The sequence below is a fragment of the Mobula hypostoma genome, assembly GCF_963921235.1.
Source record: "Mobula hypostoma chromosome 11 unlocalized genomic scaffold, sMobHyp1.1 SUPER_11_unloc_2, whole genome shotgun sequence".
NCBI classification, from domain to species: domain Eukaryota; kingdom Metazoa; phylum Chordata; class Chondrichthyes; order Myliobatiformes; family Myliobatidae; genus Mobula; species Mobula hypostoma.
Window position 1 is genome coordinate 30604 of NW_026948141.1, and position 15709 is coordinate 46312.

The 15709-nt window shown below is 43.7% G+C and overlaps 1 protein-coding gene across 1 annotated transcript in view; it reads left to right on the forward strand.

The window, feature by feature from the left end:
- Positions 1 to 6828: 6828 nt before the first annotated feature.
- The window catches only part of lrrc56 (leucine rich repeat containing 56), a gene marked incomplete at its 5' end in the record, with an annotated part of 179572 nt that continues 170691 nt past the window's right edge, over positions 6829 to 15709 (forward strand). The window contains 2 exons of the mRNA XM_063039126.1: positions 6829 to 6882; positions 8676 to 8760. Of these exons, the coding sequence (XP_062895196.1) occupies positions 6829 to 6882; positions 8676 to 8760 (139 nt within the window). The remainder of the gene's footprint in view (positions 6883 to 8675; positions 8761 to 15709) is intronic.

The window sequence follows — 15709 nt, forward strand, 5'->3', positions numbered from 1 at the left end:
GTGCTTGCCCTTGAGGCATTGAGTTCAAAAGTCAGGAAGTTATGGTACAACTTTATAAAACTCTAGTTAGGCTGCATCTGGAGTATTTTTTACAGTTCTGGTCACCTGTAATAGGAAGGAGGTCGAGGCTTTGGAGAGGGTGCAGGAGTGGTTTACCAGGATGTTACCTGGATCAGAAGGCATGTGCTTATAATGAGAGGTTGGACAAACATGGATTCTTTCTCTGGAGTGGTGGAGGTTGAGGGAGATCTGATAGATGTTTTTAAGATTATGAGAGGCATAGATAGAGTATCTTTCTCCAAGGGTTGAAATGTCTAATACCAGAGAGCATGCATTTTCGGTGAGAAGGATTAATTTCAAAGGAGATATGAGGGGCAAGTTTTTTTTTACACAGAGAGTGGTGGGTTCCTGGAATGCACTAGCTGGGGTGGTGGTAGAGACAGATACATTAGAAACTTTTAAAAGATAGAAGAGATTAGTTTAGATAACTATTTGATTACTAATTTAATTGGTTCGGCACAGCATTGTGAGCCAAAGGGCCTGTTTCTGTGCTTTACTAATCTATGTTCTATTTTAGAGTGATGAAGTGGAGTTAATGTCATATGGAATATATGATTATCAGGTTCAAACAGGCTTTTTATTAACTGCGTTATCATTTCACAGTTAAACAATTCCACTGTTACGAAAGACCAAACCCTCTAACTGAACCAAAAGGGAACTTCTCTTTGGAGTAATTTCTTAATGAATGCTATCACTGTTTATTTAATTGGAAATCAAAACAGGGATCTGGAGTGATTCCATGCTTTCTGGCCTTGATTTCCCATCACAAGCATCTAATCAGGATAGTCTGGGCAACATGCCAGAGAGAGATGAAGCTATTTGTATTCAGAGTTGCTTCTAAGGGCTTCCCTGAGCTGATGTTGTGTAAATGGGCTTTGTATGTAAGAATTCCAGGCAGGAGTCAGTAGTTCAGCCACTTGTGTCTGTACTACCAATCAGCCTTTTAACTTGACCAATCCTGGATCCCTTGATTCCCTTCAGGTCAAAAAACAAATTCTTACCGACCTCTGTCTGCTTCAAGAAGGCAGCATCCATCTTGAAGGACCCTCACCACCCAGGATATGCCCTCTTTTCATTACTACCATCAGGGAGAAGGTACAGGTACTCACCTGAAACACTCATATCCAGGTAATAATTTTGGAACACTTTTCCCCTCTGCCATCAGACTTCTGAATAGTCCGTGAACCCGTAAACACTAGTCCACTATTTTACTCTCTTTTTGGACTATTTATTTAGAAACATAGAAACTTAGAAAAACTCCAGCGCAATACAGGTCCTTTAGCCCATAGTGCTGTGCCGAACATGTACATTTATTTTCATACTTCTTACAATTTCTATTATTTTTTCTGTATTGTACTGTTATCCCCATAATTCTCTCTTTCATTGGAATCACTTGAGTTTGAATGCATTGTGACCAATGTTTTTGCACTTTCAGTTGGTTTCATGAAAACTGTTGAGTCCTATGTTTAAGCTGTTGAGTACTGTGTCTAGTTCTGGTCGCCTCACTATAGGAAGGATGTGGAAGCATTGGAAAGGGTTCAGAGGAGATTTACCAGGATGCTGCCTGGTTTAGAGAGGATGGATTATGATCAGAGATTAAGGGAGCTAGGGCTTTACTCTCTGGAGAGAAGGAGGATGAGAGGAGACATGATAGAGGTGTACAAGATATTAAGAGGAATAGATAGGGTGGATAGCCAGTGCCTCTTCCCCAGGGCACCACTGCTCAATACAAGGGGACATGGCTTTAAGGTAAGGGGTGGGAAGTTCAAGGGGGATATTAGAGGAATGTTTTTTACTCAGAGAGTGGTTGGTGCGTGGAATGCACTGCCTGAGTCAGTGGTGGAGGCAGATACACTAGTGAAGTTTAAGAGACTACTAGACAGGTATATGGAGGAATTTAAGGTGGAGGGTTATATGGGAGGCAGGGTTTAAGGGTCGGTACAACATTGTGGGCTGAAGGGCCTGTACTGTGCTCTACTATTCTATGTTTTATGTTAAATCAAGAAAGTTAATGACATTTATTGCAAGTCATTCTAATGGTATTGCTTAATTCAAAAATGAGATTGATGACCTTCTGATGATTTAATTACGTAAATAAAAGGGGGCATTGAAGTTTACTGTGATGATCGAAAAGATAACCAGGGTTGACACTGGAGTGGTGGTGTGCTGGTGAAAATCAGCAGGCAGTTATGATCAGTCCAATTCCACCCCCCCACCCTTTTCTGTTTTTCCCCCGAAAGAACTATTTAATTAGTTTACATTTTATTGTCTGATTTGGTCATGAAAAATGTTAGATAGAACCATAAACTTAACAAGCAGGATGTGGGAGGGTCAATTTACACTCTAGTTATTGCTGGTATGGCTGAGTTACATTGTACATCAATATTTATTACTTATTTATAATTATTATATTGTTTATTTTTGTATTTTCAGTTTGTTGCTCTGAATACATTGGTTGCCTATCTTGTGTGCTTATTTTGCTAATTCTATAGTGTTTCTTTGTATTTACTGTGAATGCCTGTAGGAAAATGAATCTCAGGGTTGTATATGGTGACATATATGTACTTTGATAATAACATTGACTTTGAACTTTGACCATCCCTCAATGCTGTTGAGAAGATGGGTGTGAGCCACCTTCCTGAATTGTTGCGGGGCATTGGTCATTCCTATCGTGCAGATAAAGGAGCGTGAGTCGGCCATCCGGCCCATCGAGCCTGCCTCGCCATTCAATAAGGTCATGGCTGATCTGTCCGTAAACTCAGCTCCATCTGCCTGCCTTTTCCCCATAACCCTTAATTCCCTTACTATGTATGATGCAACACAGAGCGTCATAGGAAGTCATTCCTGCCTGTGGCCATCAAACTTTACAACTTTACTTAAATATATTTAGTGAAGAAGCCTCAGCTGCTTCCCTGGGCAGAGAATTCCACAGATTCACCACTCTCTGGTAAAAACAGTTTCTCCTCATCTCCGTCCTAAATCTTCTCCCCTGAATCTTGAGGCAATGTCCCCTCGTTCTAGTCTCACCTACCAATGGAAACAACTTTCCTACTTTTATCTTATCTATCCCTTTCAGAATTTTGTCTGTTTCTGTAAGATCCTCTCTCATTTTTCTGAACTCCAGAGAGTATAGTCCCAGGCGACTCAATCTCTCCTCATAGGTTAACCCCTTCATCCCTGGAATTAACCTGGTGAACCTCCTCTGCACTGCCTCCAAAGCCAGTATATCCTTCCTCAAGTATGGAGACCAGAACTGCACACAGTACTCCAGGTCCGGCCTCACCAGTACCCTGTATAGTTTCAGCATGACCTCCCTGCTCTTGAATTCAGTCCCTCTAGCAATGAAGGCCAACATTCCGTTTGCCTTCTTAATAACTTGTTGTACCTGCAAGCCAACTTTTTGCAATTCATGAACAGGCACTATCAAGTCCCTCTGCACAACAACATGCTGCAATCTTTCACCATTTAAATAATAACCTAGATGTCGCAAAAAAAAGGAGCTCGTTGTGGATTACAGGAGGAATGGAGACGGGTTAACCCTATTGACAGCAATGGATCTGGGGTGAGAGGGTAAACAGCTTTAAGTTCCTCAGGATGCACATCACCGAGGACCTCACGTGATCTGTACACATCAGCTGTGTGATGAAAAAAGCACAACAGCGCCTCTTTCACCTCAGACAGTTGAGGAAGTTTGGTATGGGTCCCAAATCCTAAGAACTTTCTACAGGGGCACAATTGAGAACATCTTGACTGGCTGCATCACTGCCTGGTATGGGAACTGTACCTCCCTCAATCACACGACTCTGCAGAGAGTGGTGTGGACAGCCCAGCACGTCTGTAGTTGTGAACTTCCCATGATTCAGTACATTTACAAAGACAGGTGTGTAAAAAGGGCCCATAGGATCTTTGGGGACCCGAGTCACCCCAACCACAATCTATTCCAGCTGCTACCATCTGGGAAATGGTACCGCAGCATTAGAGGTAGGACCAACAGGCTCCGACACAGCTTCTTCCAGCAGGCCATCAGACTGATTAACTCACGTTGATTTGAGTGTATTCCATGTTACATTGACTGTTCTATTTATTATAAATTATTATAAATTACTGATTGCACATTGCACATTTAGACAGAGATGTAACATAAAGATTTTTACTCCTCATGTATGTGAAGGATGTAAGAAATAAAGTCAATTCAATTCAATACTGGCAGACCGGGGGATTGTACACTGTCACAGTCCGTAATCTCATAGCCTGGTACACCCCTCACTGTTAGTGACAGACCGGGAATTGTACACTGTCACAGTCTGTAATCTCAGTCTGGTACAGTACACCCCTCACTGTTAGTGACAGACTGGGGGATTGTACACTGTCACAGTCTGTAATCTCAGTCTGGTACAGTACACCCCTCACTGTTAGTGACAGACTGGGGGATTGTACACTGTCACAGTCTGTAATCGCATAGCCTGGTACAGTACACCGCTCACTGTTAGTGACAGACTGAGGGATTGTACACTGTCACAGTCTGTAATCTCAGTCTGGTACAGTACACCCCTCACTGTTAGTGACAGACTGGGGGATTGTACACTGTCACAGTCTGTAATCTCAGTCTGGTACAGTACACCCCTCACTGTTAGTGACAGACTGGGGGATTGTACACTGTCACAGTCTGTAATCGCATAGCCTGGTACACCCCTCACTGTTAGTGACAGACTGGGGGATTGTACACTGTCACAGTCTGTAATCTCATAGCCTGGTACACCCCTCACTGTTAGTGACAGACTGGGGGATTGTACACTGTCACAGTCTGTAATCGCATAGCCTGGTACAGTACACCGCTCACTGTTAGTGACAGACTGAGATTACGGACTGTGACAGTGTACAATTCCCAGTCTGTCAGTAACAGTGAGGGGTGTACCAGGCTATGAGATTACAGACTGTGACAGTGTACAATTCCCAGTCTGTCACTAACAGTGAGGGGTGTACTGTACCAGGCTATGAGATTACGGACTGTGACAGTGTACAATTCCCAGTCTGTCACTAACAGTGAGGGGTGTACTGTACCAGGCTATGAGATTACGGACTGTGACAGTGTACAATTCCCAGTCTGTCAGTAACAGTGAGGGGTGTACCAGACTGAGATTACAGGACTGTTACTTTGTCACCTCTTCTTCTGTCAGTAGCGAATTAAGAGATGGACCAAAATGAGGTTTTTTTCTGTTATTTATGTCCCCATTTCACAAGGGAAGATGTTGCCTGTAAGACCTCCAACCAACCTTGTTTGGCTTAATACATCATCTAAAGGGGTTCCCTCCAATCGTTCTGTACGATGGGTTGTGAGGGTAGAAATGTGGAGCTGAAACTGAACCCATGTTGTGGGTCTGTAGAATTTGTAGTCTGTGAAGCCATTCCCTAACCATACAGGTCTCTAATGTACAGATGTATATGTTGTTTCCTGCGCAAATCAAATGTGGACATTCACCCATTCAATGACATAATGCAACCTGTGTATCTTTCTACAGTTAGTTAATGATCTTGATGTCTTTTTGGCTGATTTTATGTACTCTGTGGCCACTTTATCAGGTTCACCTGTACACCTCATTACAAATATCTAGTCAGCAGCAGGATAAAGGCATGTAGACATGTTCAAGCTGTTTAGTTGTTGTTCAGACCATCAAGGTTATAGGTAGGCACATGGATTACGATCTAAGTGACCTTGACCTTGGAATGATTGTTGATGCCAGACAGGGTGGGTTGAGTATCTCAGAAACTCCTGATCCCCTGGAATTTTCACGCACAGCAGTTTCAGAGTTTACAGAGGATGATGTGGAACAGCGAAAAAAAACATCCAGTGAGCAGCAGTTCTGTGGGTGAAAACACCTTGTTAATGAGAGAGGTCAGAGCAGAATGGCCAGACTGGTTCATCTCTGAACAGCCAACACATCGAACCTTGAAGTGGCTGGGCTACAGCAGCAAAAGAACACACCTGTACCTAATAAACATAGAACATAGAAATTTACAGCACATTACAGGCCTTTCAGCCAACAATGTTTTGCTGACCATGGAACCTACTCTAGAAACCACCTAGAATTTCCCTCGCGCATAGCCCTCTATTTTTCTAAACTCCATGTACCTATCTAAGAGACTCTTAAAAGACCCTATTGTATCTGCTTCCACCACCGCCACTGGCAGTGCATTCCACACACCCACCACTCTCTGTGTATAAAACCTACCCCTGACATCCCCTTGGTAACTACTTTTCCAAGCACCTTAAAACTATGCCCCCTCTTGTTAGCCTTTTCAGCGCTGGGAAAAAGCCTCTAGCTATCCACACAATCAATACCCCTCATCATCTTATACACCTCTATCAGGTCACCTCTCATCCTTTGTCACTCCAAGGAGTAAAGGCCAAGTTCACTCAACCTATTCTCATAAGAGATGCCCTGCAATCCAGGCAACATCCTTGTAAATCTCTTCTGCACTGTAGTATCCACATCCTTCCTGTAGTGAGGTGACCAGAACTGAACACAGTACTCCCAAGTGGGGTCTGACCAAGGTCTTAGATAGCTAAAGTGGCCACTTGAGTGTTTATTTATTTACATTCAGTATGGATTAAAATGTATGCTGTATAACTGGTTTGAATTTTGGTTGAATTTTGTGCTACCTATAAAATGAATGAGTTTCCTATCTCTCTGTTCCTTTCACTGTTTTATCATTATTACAACTACGACTGACCCACTGGTTGCACACCTGTGTTTATTTACCTTACAGCAAGCCCTGACTGCAACTGAAGACCTGAAACTGGTGAAATTTCTGGAGATGTGCGTGAACACGCAGGGTAGCAGTCTCGGAAACTTTGGTGAGGAAGCTGTCTATAGTGAGGCAGCATTTACTTACAGCCCTTTATTTAAAGTATCTTCCACGATGATATCTTGTTTTCACTGTACTTTGTATAACTTGGTTTTGACATCTTAAATTAAAGGCCTTCAAAGGTGAATACACATGGTTCTGTGAAATTGATTTCATTTCATTTGGGGCACAGGGTAGTGTAGCAGATAGTGTAATGCTAATACAGCACCAGTGAACTGGGTTCAAGTCTGCCACTGTTTTTAAGGAGTATGTACGTTCTCTCCATTTCCACATACTTTTCCTCAGGGTGCTCTGGTTTCCACCCTCCTTCCAAACACTTACAGGTTTGTATTAATTGGTTACATGGGTGTAATTGGCCGGTGCAGGCTCATTGGGTGAGAAGGGCCTGTTTCTATATTGTATCTCTAAATATGAAATTCAACATTACATCTAAAAATTGTATAGGAAGAGGCGCAGTCGACGTTTCAGGCCGAGACCTCTTCCTATAGATGCTGCCTGGCCTGCTGCGTTCACCAGCAACTTAGATGTATGTTGCTTGAATTTCCAGCATCTGCAGAATTCCTGTTGTTTGCATCTAAAAATTGTGATGACATTGCGCTTAATAGGTTCACCTGTCCATTTTGCTCCATACCTGAGCACTTCTCACTCCTTAACATTTTTTGTTCTTCTTTATTTCTGTTTCCTTTTTGCCTGTTGTCTCTATTGCTTTTGCCTTCTTAATATTTTGTATCCCCTTTCAGGGCACTTCACTGATTTTTCTCTGTCTTGTTCTGACTGCTGCTTTTTCGCATTCTTTCCAAATGCCATCCATCTGTAAGAATTTTCCGCTCTCAGGCATTAACTGCCTTGCCCCTGACCTGCTAACACTTTTATTTCAGTGTTCTGCTCTGAACTTTTTTTTAATAAAAGGAAAACTAACAAACAGAAGATTGCCACAAGACATAGGAGCAGAAGTCAACCTCTCGGCCCATGAAATCTGCTCCACCATGGCTGATTTACTATCCATCTCAGCCCCATTCTCCTCCCTTCTCCCTATCAACCTCCCTTTAAATGTTTTCAACTTGAGATGTACAGCCTTCTATAGCAATGATTTCCACAGATTCACCACTCTCTGGATAAAGAAATTCCCCCTCATCTCTGTTCTAAATAGATGTCCCACTGTTCTGAGGCTGTGCCCTCTGGTCCTAGACTCCCCCATTATAGGAAGCGTCCTCTCCACATCCCCTCTATTTGAGCCTTTCACTATCCGAAAGTTTTCGGTGAGATACTCCCCCCACCCATTCTTCTGATCTCCAGTGAGTACAGGCCCAGAGCTAACAAACACGCCTCATATGTTAATCCTTTCATTCCGGGAAGGACTCCCATGAACCTCCTCTGGACCCTCTCCAACGCTGGCACATCTTCTCTTAGATAAGGTGCCCAAAGCAGCTCCAGCAAAGTGATTAGTTGTAATCCTAGGTTCCATTCTGTCCCTGCTATTTGCTACCCCACACTGTTGTCCAGCCTTTGCATTTCGAGGACCCGAGAGCTGTTTCAGCCTTCCAGTAGAAAGGCAAAAGTACTCAGCGCTGCAGCAGTTTGACTGATGTGATTGAGTGGCAGTTCTTTTGACCCAAGCCTGCCTGTGTGGTCCCGGACCCCAGTGTTTAATCAGTAACTAAACTGCTAGGTATTCTCTGTTCTACTTCAGATTAGGCAGCACAGTAGTGTAGTGATTAGTGTACAGTAATGCTTTCCAGTGCCAGTAGCTGGAGTTCATACTGCTGTATGTGAGGAGTTTGTACATTCTCCCTGCGCCTGCATGCGTCTCCTCCCTCATTCCAAAGACATACGGTGAGTAGGTTAATTGATCACATGGGTGTAATTGGGCATCACAGCCTCACTGGGCCAGACGAATCTGTGACCATGCTGTATCTCTAAATAAGTGCCAGGTATACTTCTCAAATTTCAAGAAGCTGCAGAATTTGTTTAGGTATCCACAGTTATTTGCTCTGTATTTTTATTTGGTGATTTGTTTATGTTCCTGAATTTTTCTTTAAATAGTTGTTGCTTCACTGTTTTAGATTCAGATTTATTTATTGCAGGTACATCAAAACATACAGTGAAATGCATTGTTTGCAACACAACCTAGGATGTGCTGGGGGCAGCCCGCAAGTGTTCCCACACAATCTCACATCAAGATAGCTTGCCAGCAATGCTTAGCAGAATAACACAGAATATACCCAGCAATGAAGCAACAACAGTGAAACAAACTCTGATTTTCTCACCTTCCCTCCAACTCGCCCATCCACATACATACGTAGTCCTCTAACACCGGGACAGACAGGCCTTTCTTGGCCTTTAGCAGTCTCATGAATTCACAGGCACCAGGCCCCGACTTCCCCAGTGGACTCACTGAGATTCGCAAACCACGCTCTGGCCATTGGCTCTAAATTTCTTGATCCCCAACTGACCTTCAGGCTTCGATCTGGATCTCCGATTGACCTTTGGGCCTTGATCAGCCTTCAAGCTTCAATCTGGATCCCTGATCGGCCTCCAGGCACCGATCCGGACCCCTGATCGATCTTTAGTATTGACCTAGGACTTGCAGATGATGAAATTTGTTATTTTGTGGCAGCTGTACTGTGCAAGACATAAAAGGTACTATAAATTACAATAAGAAATGTATGTAGAAAAAATTAAATTAAATTAGCAGTGGAAAGAGATAAACATTGTGAGATAGTTTTCATGGATTGGTTAAGTTGTGACTGTGTGGGTTTCGTCCGATGCTCCAGTTTCCTCCCGCAGTCCAAAGACGTGTAGGTTGGCAGCATAATTGGTCATTGTAAATTATTCAGTGATTAGGCTCGGGCTAAACTGGGGGCTTGCTGGGCAGCACGGCTTGTAGGATCAGAAGGGCCTGTTCTGCGTTGTAACTCAATAAATAATAAAATAAATAAACTTCATTTCCTCTACAATCTCACTTATTGCTAGTGTTTCCTGAACACTGAACGATCTGGAACATGGCTCTTTAAATGAGGAAGGGAGGAAAGGTGTGTCCCTGACAAAAAAAATGAAGTGTCTTGCTCAAATCATTGATTGTTCATTCCCCTCCATAGATGTCAGACATTGCCTGACCTGCTGAGTTCCTCCATCATTTTGTGTGTGTGTATGTGTGTGTGTTGCTTGACTGTATTGGATCTCATGTCTGGCGTGTTCTAGTGTCTTAAACTAATGCACTGTAGCAATGTTCAAAACCTGAATCTTACTGCCTATGAAGGCAAGAGCCTGGCAATCTTGTTTTTCGCAGTTTTAGGTGATAAATCAAAAGGGTAATCATCTTATCTGCCGTTTATTTCAGAAACAGAATGACACTAACAGAGACAGCCAGCCTTTTAGAATCAGAATTGGGTTTAATTTCATTGGCATAGGTCATGAATTTTGTCGTTTTGTAGCCGCCGTACATTCCAATACTCATGTCCTCCACTGGTCAGGGTTGACCATGGATGTTACGTCCCAACTGTCTACGAGATATGCAGACCAACATGTAAGCCAGGGCAGTACGATATGGAGAGCAAGTTGTTGCTCATGTAGCAGACTCCCCCTCTCCATGCAGCTGATGAAACATAGAAAAATAGAAACCCTACAGCACAATACAGGCCCTTCGGCCCGCAAAGCTGTACCGAACATGTCCCTACCTTAGAACTACCTAGGCTTTACCCATAACCCTCTATTTTTCTGAGCTCTATGTAGCCATCCAGGAGTCTCTTAAAAGACCCTATCGTATCCACCTCCACCACCGCCACTGCAACCGGCAGCCCATTCCACGCACTCACCACTCTCTGCATAAAAAACTTACCCCTGACATCTCCTCTGTACCCACTTCCAAGTTCCTTAAAACTGTGCCCTCTCGTGCTAGGCATTTCAGCCCTGGGGGAAAGCCTCTGACTATCCACACGATCAATGCCTCTCATCATCTTATCCACTTTTTAAATTCTTTATTCTAAAGTTTTTTTTTCTTTTTTGAGTCCAAAGGAACAGCAGAATCCAATACATTTAGGCACCAGCGGCCTCGCGGAAATCATCAGTCTGCATTGAACTCAGTGTAGGACTGCTTTAGGGATGTCAGCTCCAGATTTTCCCTTGGGGTTGATTCCCGAAGCTTTCTCCACGGGTGGGTGTAGCTGCAAGGCAGTGGAGGTTTGAGATCAGAGTTTGCATTCTCCTAGAAGAGCTGCTGACCTCGGCTGATGAGCCCCATCCACCCAGCACGATTGGTTTTAATGTGGCAGTAACTTGGCTTTGCCCCTTCTCCTGTCTGTAGAAATGGTTCTGCAGGGCTTAGTAGCTAAGGCGCACATGAAGGCCAGAATCTGGACAGAGGCCAGAGGCTGTTTGAGACACATGCCATTGAGAGATTTAAGTCTGCTCCACCATTCAATCATGGCTGATCCTTTTTTTCCCTCCTCCTCAACCTCAGTTCCTGGCCTTCTTCCCCTAAACTTTTGATGCCATGTCCAATCAAGAATCTATTAATCTCTGTCTTAAATACACCCAATGACCTGGATTCCACAGCTGCATGTGGCAACAAATTCCACAAATTCACCACCCTTTGGCTAAAGAAATTTCTTTGCATCTCTATTTTGAATGGATGCACCTCTATTCTGAGGCTGTGTCCTCTTGTCCTAGACTTTCCCACCATGGGAAACATCCCTTCCACATCTACTCTGTCCGGGCCTTTCAACATTCGAAAGCTTTCAATGAGACCCCCCTTCATTCTGAATTCCAGCGAGTACAGACCCAGAGCCATCAAACGTTCCTCGTATAATAACCCTTTCATTCCTAGAATCATCCGTGTGAACCTCCTCTGGACTCTCTCCAATGCCAGCACATCTTTTCTAAGATGAGGAGCCCAACTGTTCACAATACTCAAGGTGAAGCCTCACCCGTACCTTTTAAAGCCTCAGCATCACATCCCTGCTCTTGTATTCTAGACCTCTTGAAATGAATGCTAACATTGCATTTGCCTTCCTTACCACCGACTCAATCTGCAAGTAACCTTCAGGGTGTTCTGCACAAGGACTCTGATGTCAGTCTACATCTCAGATTCCTGGATTTTCTCCCTGTTTAGAAAATAGTCTGCACATTTATTTTTACTACCAAAGTGCATGACCATGCATTTGCCAACATTGTATTTCATTTGCCACTTTCTTGCCCATTCTCCTAATCTGTCTAAGTCCTTTTGCATCCTTTCTGTTTCCTCAACACTACCTGTCCCTCCACCAATCTTCATATCATCTGCAAACTTGGCAACAAAGCCATCTATTCCATCATCTAAATCATTGATATACAGCATAAAAAGAAGTGGTCCCAACACCAACCCCTGATGAACACCACGAGTCACTGGCAGCCAACCAGAAAAGGATCCTTTTATTTCCACTCGCTGCTTCCTACCAATCAGCCAATGCTCTAACCATGCCAGTAAATTTCCTATAATACTATGGGCTCTTAACTTGGTAAGCAGCCTCATGTGTGGCACCTTGTCAAAGGCCTTCTGGAAGTCCAAATATACAACATCCACTACATCCCCTTTATCTACCCTACATGTAATATCCTCAAAGAACTCCAACAGGTTCATCAGGCAGGATTTTCCCTGAAGGAAGCCATGCTGGTGTTGTACTATCTTGTCCTGTGTCACCAAGTACTCAATCACCTCATCCTTAACAATTGACTGTAACATCTTCCCAACCACTGAGGTCGAGCTAACTGGTCTATAATTTCCTTTCTGCTGCCTTCCTCCTTTCTTAAGGAGTGGAGTAACATTTACAATTTTCCAGTCCTCTGGAACCATGCCAGAGTCCAATGATTTTTGAAAGATCATTTCTAATGCCGCCACAATCTCTAACACTAACTCTTTCAGAACCCTAGTGTGCAGTTCCTCTGGTCCAGGTGACTTATGTCTGAGAGGGCATAGTTTTAAGGTGCTTGGAGGTAGGTACCAAGGAGATGTCAGGGGTAACTAGGGGTAAGCTTTTTTACATAGAGTGGTGAGTGCGTAGAATAGACTGCTAGCCACGGTGATGGAGGCGGATACAACAGGGTCTTTTAAGGGGCTCCCGGATAGGTACATGGAGCTTAGAAAAATAGAGGGCTATGGGTAACCCGAGGTAATTTCTAAAGTAAGTTCATTTTCGGCACAGCATTGTGGGCCAAAGGGCCTGTATTGTGCTGTAGGTTTTCCATGTTTCTGTGTACTTTAGGTCTACATCATCAGGCATGCTGCAAGTGTACTCCACACTGAACAACAGCAAAATATTCTTTTAGTTCATCAGCCATCTCCTTATCCCCCATTATTATTTCTCCTGCCTCATTTTCTAGTGGTCCTATATCCACTCTCATTTCTCTTTTTTTTTAACATATTTGATAAAACTTTTACTATCCGCTTTGATGTTACTTGCTAGTTTGCCTTCATATTTCTTTTCCCTTTTAATGATTTTTTTAGTTGCTCTCTGTAGGTTTTTAAAAACTTCCCAATCCTCTATCTTCCCACTAATTTTTGCTTTGTTGTATGCCCTTTCTTTTGCTTTTACAATAGCTTTTGACTTCCTTTGTCAGCCATGGTTGTACTATTTTACCATTTGAGTATTCCTTCTTTTTTGGAATACACATGTCCTGCACCTTCCTCATTTTTCCTGGAAACTCAGGCCATTGCTGCTCTGCTGACATTTCTGCCAGCAACTCCTTCCAATTTACTTTGGCCAACTCCTCTCTCTCATACCACTGTAATTTCCCTTACTCCCCTGAAATACTGCTACGTCAGACTTTACTTTCTTCCTATCAAATTTCAAGTAAACCTCAATCATATTGTGAACACTGGTTTTTAAGGGTTCTTTTACCTTAATCTCCCTAATCGCCCCTGGTTTATTACATAACATCCAATCCAGTATAGCTGATCCCCTAGTAGGCTCAACAACAAACTGCTCTAAAAAGCCATCTCTTAGGCATTCAACAAACTCACTCTCTTGAGATCCATTACCAACCTGATTTTCCCAATCAACCAGCATTCCCATAACATTGCCCTTCTGACTCACCTTTTCTATTTCCTGTTGTAATCTGTGGTCCACCTCTCAGCCACTGTTGGGAGGCCTGTAGATAACTGCCATCAATGTCCTTTTACCCTTGCAGTTTCTTAACTCAACTCACAAGGATAACATCTTCCGATCCTATGTCACATCTTTCTATTGATTTGATGCCATTCTTTATCAGTAGTCACACTGCCTCCCCTGCCTACCTTCCTATCCCTCTGATATAACGTGTAACCTTGGACATTCAGCTCCCAACTACAACCACCCTTCAGCCACAATTCAGTGATGGTCACAACATCATACCTGACAATCTATAATGATGCTACAAGATCATCCACCTTATTTCTTATACTACATGCATTTAGATACAACACCTTGAATACCGTATTTGCTGTCATTTCTGACTCTCCATCCCTTACTGTATGTTTTGATGCTCAGCCTGTTGGCTGTATCTAAGTCCCAACACCTGCCTGCCCTTCCTGACAGTCTGACTGCTCGCTATCTTTACTTTTTAACATCTGTCCTATCCTGAGTCCCTTCACTCCAGTTCCCACCCCTCTGCCAAATTAATTTAAACACTCCCCAACAGCTCTAATAAATCTGATTGGTCCCCCTCGTGTTCAGGTGCAACCTGTCATTTTTTAAAATGTCATACGTCCCCCAGAAGAGATCCCAATGATCCAGGAACCTGAAGCCCTGCTCCCTGCACCATCTTCTCAGCCACGCACTTATCTGCCAAATCATCCTGTTTCTACCCTCACTGGCACGTGGCACAGGCAGCAATCCAGAAATTACTACCCTGGAGGTTCTGCTTCTCAGCTTTCTACCTGGCTCTCGAAATTCTCTTTTCAGGACCTCTTTGCTTTTCCTTCCTATGCCATTGGTACCAATATGTACCAAGACATCTGACTGCACCCCCTCCTTCTCCAAAATGTTCTGGATGCGATCTGACTCTGGCACCTGGGAGGCAACATACCATCCGGGTGTCTTGTTCACATCCACAGAATCTCCTGTCTGTTCCCCTCACTATTGAGCCCCCTATCACTACTGCTCCATTCTTCTCCCTCTTTCCCTTCTGCACCACGAACCCATGGTCAGTGCCTGTAACCTGGACACCAAGGCATTCTTCCCAGAGGTCATCCCCCATAAAAGTATCCAAAGTAGTATACTTGTTTTTGAGTGGAATGTCCACAGCGGTGCTCTGCTCTAACTGTCTATTGCTGTTTCTCCTGACGGTCACCCAGCTGCTCGCCTCCTGCAATTTCCGGGTGACTACTTCCCTGTAACTTTGATCAATTAAGTCCTCACTTTCCCGTACAAGCCGAAGGTCAACCAGTTTCTGCTCCAGATCCCTAACACGGTCTTCAAGGAGCTGCAGCCAAACGCACTTCATGCAAATGTAGTTCCCTGGGAGACTCTGGGTCTCCCAGTTCTCCAACATCCGGCACAGAGAGCACACCACAACCATTTAAATGGTACAATAAGAGAGGAAAAGGAAAAACTCAAAAAGGAAACCTTAACAGACACTTTACACAAAGCCAACGCCTCTTCTGAGCCGAAGCCTGTCACTTCTACTCTCGCCACTGGCCTACACCTGACAATGGCCGCTCTGCTTATCCCTTCTGTACTTTTATTTAGTTCGTAGAGCTCTGTTGACACTGTTGATAGGCCCCGTACATCGACTTCTCTAACTTCCGCTAAGGCCCCACCTCCCCCTC